General features: G+C 57.0%; 1 protein-coding gene across 1 annotated transcript; it reads right to left on the reverse strand.

The window, feature by feature from the left end:
• Window positions 1-3,067: 3,067 nt before the first annotated feature.
• On the reverse strand, window positions 3,068-5,090 carry GUCA2A (guanylate cyclase activator 2A). The gene is made up of 3 exons (XM_057706943.1): window positions 4,905-5,090; window positions 3,651-3,831; window positions 3,068-3,312 (listed from the first exon to the last, which is right to left on the reverse strand). The coding sequence occupies exons 1-3, from the start codon at window positions 4,977-4,979 to the stop codon at window positions 3,248-3,250; spliced, it is 321 nt and encodes a 106-aa protein (XP_057562926.1). The 5' UTR covers window positions 4,980-5,090; the 3' UTR covers window positions 3,068-3,247.
• Window positions 5,091-7,342: the final 2,252 nt, after the last annotated feature.

A 7,342-nucleotide genomic window follows, 5' to 3' on the forward strand; every position in this document is an offset into this window, starting at 1 on the left:
CCCAAAGCTGAGCTCAAGGCCCGGCCCAGCTGCAGAGCCAGAGCTTCTGTGCCCCTGATGGGGCTGGGGGAGGGTGGGGGGCTCCCTCCTGTAGGTGGCACTGCGGTGGGGTAGGTGGAGGGAAGAACTACATGGTGCCCCTTCTGGGCTGATTCAGCCCCAGGCCTGCCTGAGTTCACCTATGCCCCACTACTCGGGCTCCCTGGGACCATCTGGCCAGCTCCAGATGGAAGTCCTTCCTTCCCGCTCTCCATCCTGGTGGCCCTGAGGAATGTTAATAATACCAGTATCTACTGAGCATTTGCTATACCCTAGGCACCGTTCTAAACTCTTTGCAGGTACTAATTCACTGAGTCCTCACAACAGTTCAGTGAAGCAAGTACTATCATTATGACCATCTCTCCCAGGACACCCAGGTACAGAGAGAACTAATTAGCCCAGGGTCATAGGCTCAGCAAAGCGGCAAAGCAGGCTTCTTCCCAGGAAGTCTGGACCAGAGTCTACGCTCTGAACCGTCATGTTACTGCCTCCCCATGACTCCAGGTCCCAGCCACAGGTGATGACACCCAAGGGAGGATGCCCTGCAGCCACCACATTCCCCCAGGTGCCTTCAGTGCTTAACTCAAGGCCAAGAGCCATGCTGGGAATTCCTGGGAGTAGGGCTTTCCACAGGGTGGCTTCCTCCCTGGCCTCTGCCCCAGGCAGCCAGAGAGGAGAAAAGCCAGGTACAAAGTAGCCATGCCCTCTGAGCTCAGCTGCCAGGGCCAAGGCCATGGTGGATTCCCCCAGACCAGCTGCCCCTCCTGACTGCCCAGTTGTGCTCATTAGTCCTGTAACCCCCCAGTCTCCCAGGCCACACACCTCAGAGCTCCATCTCCTTCCTGTCCTGCCCCCATAGGCAAGGCTGGCTAGGCGCCTTTGCAATGCCTCCTGTGTCTCTCTGGGCCCCTAGCATCCCTCTATCATCACTACCTCCCTCCCCACCCATATCTTCCCCTCCCCCACCAGGCCAGAGCTTCCTCCCTGCCCTGCATCCTGCAGGCTCTGCATGCCCACCATGCCAGAGGAACACTGCAGCGCTGTTCCGACAGTGCCCCTTACACTTCTGTGCTTCCCCAGTACCTCGCTCAAGTCTCAACTGAGCCCATGCACCACCTGACCTCGTCTCCCACCTGCCTGGGGAGGAGGCAATAAAGGGAACTGCCACTGAGTGAGCACCTGCTATATTGCAGGCACCAGGCAGAGCCATCTAGACAGAAATAATAATAATAATAATAATAATAATAATAATAATAACAGAAACATCAGCAAAGTGCTCACAATGGGCCCAGTGGAGCTCTAAGAGCTTTTCCTCTATCACCCCATTTAATTTTCACTCAACCCTATGAAATAGGGATTCTTGTCATTCCCATTTTACAGATGAGGAAACTGAGGAGAGAACAGGCTAAGTAACCTGCCCAAAGTCACACAGTTGGTAACAGGCAGCACCTGGATTGACACCCAGGGTGGAAGGATTAAATAATTCTACCCCACCACCCATCTCATCAAGTGTCCCTGCAACCTTGGGAGGCAGGATCTGTTATCATCCCCATTCTCAGATGAGGAAACCAAGTCTCCAAGAGGGGCACACGGCTTGTCAATGATGTGGTCAGACTTAAGCCCAGCCCCTCACGTCTCCCAGGCTCTACCCTGTCTAGGCTGAACCATTCCAGTGCCTTGGACCTTCCTGATTCTGCGTCTGCACCAACCCCATCCATCTTCTGGAATGCCCTCTGCCTCCCTTCCTTCACACTGTTTTGTTTTTTGTTTTTGTTTTTGTTTTTGTTTTTGTTTTGGGGGGGGGTACAGCAAACACTGGTTTTGAAATTGCATCCATCCCAATGCAAATCCCAAGGGCCAATGAAAATACCCTGCCTCCCCACCCCATTCACAGAGCCTTCCCTGACCTCTGCCCCAAAGGTACCTCACCCTCTGAATCCCAAAACCCCGGGGAATCCTGCATGAATCACCCTGTGGCACTTCCTTCCTCTTCCCTCCCCAAGAAGGACTAGGTGCCTCCTCTTTACTCACTCCCTCTACCTGTCTTTGTTCTTCATATTTTGATTTTTTGGTTGTTGCTTTGTTTTGTTTTGTTTAGACCATTTATTGAACTCTCTCATGTTTGCATATGGCCTGAACTTTACTTTCATCACACACATGTACATGCACTATTTCACCTTGCCTGGGAGGCAGGTACTATTACGATCCCAGTTTTACAGAGGAGACTTGAGGCTCAGAGGGGGAAGGCGACTTTTCTAACATCACACAGTATGTGGAAGACCTGAGCATGAAGGCAGGGCTGAAACTGTGTAGCTTTTGCTTGCCCTGCCCTGTGTTATACAGGATCAGCCACGTGGTGGGCTTCACCTGCCCTGGGGGTGGGCGGGTGGGGTGGTCAGACAGAAGCTATTACACCACAGGGCAGCCAGCGCTGGGCAGGGGGTGTGGGTGATGGAAGTGCCCAGGGAGCAGCACGGACAGAGGGAGGACGCCTCCCGGGAGGGTGGGCAAAGCTACCCTCTGAGGAGGAGCACAGGGGTGAGGCCTTGGCACCCGAGCAGGAGTCGTGTGGCCAGGAAGTGGGGCAGAGCAGGGGCGAGAGGAGCAGAGGACATGGTGAGAACTAAGGCTTGGGGTGTGGGCCCCGAGGGAGGACAGGAGGCAGGCTGAAGGGGTCAGGGTGGGGCCAGACCCTGAGGCCCCTTGAATACTCTCCAGCCAGGGGCTGATCTCATAGCCCCTCAGTGCAGATGTTGGTCCAAACCAGCACAGGTGCTCACATGTGGCTTAGTGGCCTTGGCAACCTCAGGGGTCGTGAAAGAAAAGCAGACGTTCCACCTCCCCCCCTGGTGGTGGGTGGATTCAAGTTCCCTCCGTGTCTGTGCGTGGGCGCAGCCCGAGGCTGTGCTGGCTTAGCAGGAGAGTGGGGTCCTTACACTTAGCACACTACACCCTGAGCTGGCCAGGGCAGGGTAGGCATCCGACGGATGAAAGAAGGAATGACAGCAACCCCAGGAGGACTCTGGAATCTGGTTTATTAGCCGCGGGACGGGGTGGATCTTGGAACGCACGGGGCAGCTCGGATGGGGGCAGGGGCGGGGCCTCCCCAGGCTGCCCTCTCCTCACTCCTCCATTCGGGGGAGACTGAGCTGCGGGGAGAGGGAGCGGCCTGCGGGGGAGGGACAGAAGGCAGCGAGCACCCGCCGGCCTAGCATCCCGCACAGGCAGCGTAGGCACATATCTCGCACGTGCTCGGATCCTCAGCGATGGCCTCTGGACAGGAAAGACAGGGCCGCGTGAGAGCAGCTTCCCCTCCCCAAAGCCCCCGCCCCCCCTTGAGCCAGAGTTTGGACATCCACCACCCAGGAGAAACCCAGGCTTGTCCTCTCTGACCCGCGGGACTTTCCACCCCAAACCAGGACACAAGTACCACTCAAGCCAGCCAATCAGAGCGGAGAGTCTACCCAGAAAGGTGCTACAGCTGAGACCAGACGAACCAGGAAGCAAGGCGGAGGGCTTAACAAACCCACCAATCAGAGCAGAGCTCGTCCTCAGCATCCCACCAATCAGGGAATTTCCAGGTCCCGCCCTTCAGAGAAGGGGTTACTCACCCAGCCTCTCCAGGATCTCGTGGGCGTTGGGCTCCTTGCAGAGAGGCTTGAGTTCTTCGGGAAACTCCGGGGAGCTGCAGAGGATGGGAACGAGGGATCCACTAGGATTTCGAGGGATCCTGGGCTCCTGGAGGGCCTTGAGCTTCTTCACTGACTCCAGAGGAAAGGAGAACTCTCCATCCTAGAGAGAGACATGTCCTGAGTGTGAGGCCGGGCTGCAGCCTGCTCCCTGTTGGCTTCCCCCAGAAGTGCCCCCTCTCCAGCCCCAGCGGCGCTCAAGCAGTTTTTGCGGCGTGTGGGAGACAGGTGCTCCACTGAGGGGCAATATAAGGTGGTCAGAGGTCAGGCTTTACAGACAGACACTGGACTTGAACCCTGGTTTTGCTCTGTGACCACGGACGGGTCATTACACTCTGGGAGCTTAGGCTCTGCATGTTCTGCGAGGAATGGAGAAAATAGATGTGAAAACAATAGATGCCTGTTAGTGGGAGCCACTATGCTGATTTTTAAGGAGAGGCACAAAGCTGGGACCAAGACCCAAGCATCCTGAATCCACATGGCCATGCCCAGGTTGTCTTCTCCCCTGCCTGAGAGCAGTGTGGACTGATCCCTGGCCCCCAGCTCCAGCCTGCTGCCTGGCTGATGTTTGAGAAGCAATAAAAGGCCTCCCAGGGCCTGGCTGTCGTAGAGTGGGGCCCCTGATGAGTCCCAGGCTGGCCTATTGCTGGCATCCACACCGTCGGGCACACCCTTCCGTCAGGACCTCCAGGCCCTCCAGGTGATTCCTGAGATCCAGGCCAGGGCGAGGCTGAGGAAGAAGGTCGGGAACAGAATCGAGCTCCTTCACTTCCCAACCACGTGCCCATGGCCCGTTACAGAATCTCTCTGAGGCTCCATTTTCTTCCTCTGAAAAATGGGACTAATAACCCTTTCTTCCTTCAGTGACCACGGGGCCACAGTGAGATGCTGGAGGAGGCTGGGTATGGCAAGCCCTCTGTCAATTGGCTAATCACCTGCCTTTCCCAAATTATTTCTCTTCTCTCTACCTGATGTTCTGTCTCCAAGTTTGGAGAGGAACGTGTAAGGGGCAGGACTGAGAAGGGGGTCCCTGGGGAAGAGCCAAACCTTAGACATACCCCCAACTCCATCCCCAAAGACGGGGTACTCTACCAGGGGACGGGCCCTGGGCCCTGGAGGTAGAGAGCGGGCTGGGGCAGAGAGCCAGCCAGGCCGCAGTAGGGACAGAGAACTTACCTTCACGGTGACCCCCCCTGCCAGGGCGGCCCAGGCCCCGAGGAGGCACAGTGCGGAGAGCAGGAAGGTGTTCATGGCAGCCGCGCCTTGGAGAGAGGAGTGGCTGGTTCTGGGTGCCAGGGGAAAACAGTAGGACTTTTAAAGAGGGCAGAGTTACTGAATAACCTGGGACTCATTGTCAACGTCTCATCTGCCTGCTTGTCGACTTAACCCTAATCAGATAAGGCTCAAGACAGCGCTGGCAGCTAAGAAATCAGTCCGGGGAGGCCATCAGAGCCCTGGCCCCTCCTTGGGCTCCCACTTTAACCCACGGCTGGGCTGGGTCCTGCATTCAAGACCGACCATTCATACTCACTGATGGCTCTGGGCCAGGCCATGTGCCAGGGTGGGGCTGCAGACCCAGCCCAGCCCGTAAAGATGGAGGCCCAGGCAGGGGCACTGCAGGGTGATTTGGGGAGTGGGTGGGCATGGGGCCTGGAGGGACCATTCGCCCAGCCCAGGGGCAGGCAAGTTCAGGAAGAGTGCACGTTGATTGTGCTCTTTTGTCAGCAGAGCCCCCAGGACGAGGAGGAAGGGAAGCCCTGGGAGCGGCTGTTCTAATCAACAAACAAATCTGGCTGCAAGCCAGGATGGCTCCAAAGAAAGGGGTGGGGTGGGAATCCCTGGGTGGGGAGAGTCAGCACTGAAGGCGATATTGGAGGGAACTTCAAAGGGGTGCAGCCCAAGGGAGCGGCAGGAAACACTTGGTCAACTTGCCCTCTCGGGCTAGTCCTCAGAACCAGACTAAACTTTCATCCCTTTTCTAGTGCATGTGTGTACACTGAGGTATGTGTGTAAACTGAAGTGTGTTAGTGTGTGGTGTGTGTGTGTGTGCGCGCACGCGTGTGTATGCTGAAGTCTACATGTCCAGTCCAGCCATATGGTGGCCTCTGCTGGCTGAGAGCTGGGTGGGAGTGAGCACCGGCGGAGGGCTAGCGATGGGATAGAGTACGTTACGGTTACGGACGGAGTGTGGGTTGAAGGTGAGGCTAGAGATACGCATAAAGGTAGAATATATTGTGATTGGGATGGAGGTGAGCACAGGTATGGATCAGGGGTGCAGCTGAGGTTGGTGCTGGGGTTGGAATTGGGGTTGGGTGGACTCGAGCTGGGTTAGGGTAAAAGCTGGGTTCAGATCAGTCTTGGGTTACCAGTTGGGGCTGGCATGACGTTAGGGCAAGATGAAATAGCAGATATGATAGGAGTGCACGTTAGGACCCGACCTGGGGTTTGGGTCAGGGTCAGGATGGAGCTGAGCTCAGGTGTGGGGTACGTGTCAGGGTTAGGTTTGGAATCGGTGCGGTTAGGACTGGGTTGATGTGGGGATTGTAGCTGACGTGGAGGTTGGTTTGGGGTTAGGTTAGGGTTCTGCGGTAGGGTTGAGGTTGGAGTTGAGTCTGCAGTTGAAGCTGGAGTTGTGGGTGGGGGTTGGGTTTATGATTGGGGTTGGATCTGGGATGAAGTGTGGAGCTCAAGCTGGATTGGGATTTGGTTTAGCATGAAGAATGGAGTTTGGTGGGGCTGCTCTGGGCTGAAGGAGCCCTGTTTCTGGCTCCCTTTGGCTTCTCAGTCTTTCCCCTCCTAAGTTACAGCGGGGTTGAGGGTAAAGGGTGGAGGCTTTGGTTCCGGAAGCCGCTTTCTCCCGTAACCCCTTGGCTGGGGCTTACCTGGGACAAGGCTGGGTGGAGTGGGTGGGGGGTGGGGGTGTACGGGAGTGACGTACAAGAGCTCCACCCTGTGGGAAAGAGGAAACGGCTCCTAGGCCTCAGCCCTTTGGGCCCTGCCCTACCCAACCCTGCCTCTGACATCTACCCTGGGAAATGGGAACCAGCACCCCTCCCTCCCTCCCCACACCAATTCCCTGGCCCACCCTGGGCCCAGGTGTGAGTTCAGACCCCCTCCCTCCTCTCCTGCATCAAAGCTGCTGCATCTTGGGGTCCTCTTGGAAGCCTGGGGCTCTGCCTGCCCTGGGCCCACACCTGAGTCCTGTGGCCTTGGTTCCCCAGCACCCCCACAAGCCTCATCATTCCTTACGGGTGACAAGTGGGTCTGGGTTCTTTGGGCTCCTCACATCCGAGGCCACCTCTTCCGGAAAACTTTTGCACCTCCATAGCCTTCCCGGCCATGCCCCCCTCTACCTGCTTCCCCGCCTGACAGCCCATCAGTGACTGCCCAAAACCTTCAGAAGGAAGCCCAGACTCCCTGGCCTGGCGTTCAAGGCCCATCATGGTCAGGGCCCTGCTCACCCTTTACCCAGGATCCCGAAAGGCTCCCAAGGAGTGGGCCAGGAAGAAGGGGTCCAGACCTGGTGCTGTAGGTGGAAAAGCTCCCCCTTCGGAGCCAGGCAGCCCCAGGTTAGAGGCCCATCTTCGTCTGTGAACAGCTGTGTGCCCTTTCAG

The sequence above is a fragment of the Hippopotamus amphibius genome, chromosome 1, assembly GCF_030028045.1.
Source record: "Hippopotamus amphibius kiboko isolate mHipAmp2 chromosome 1, mHipAmp2.hap2, whole genome shotgun sequence".
Classification (NCBI taxonomy): Eukaryota; Metazoa; Chordata; class Mammalia; order Artiodactyla; family Hippopotamidae; genus Hippopotamus; species Hippopotamus amphibius.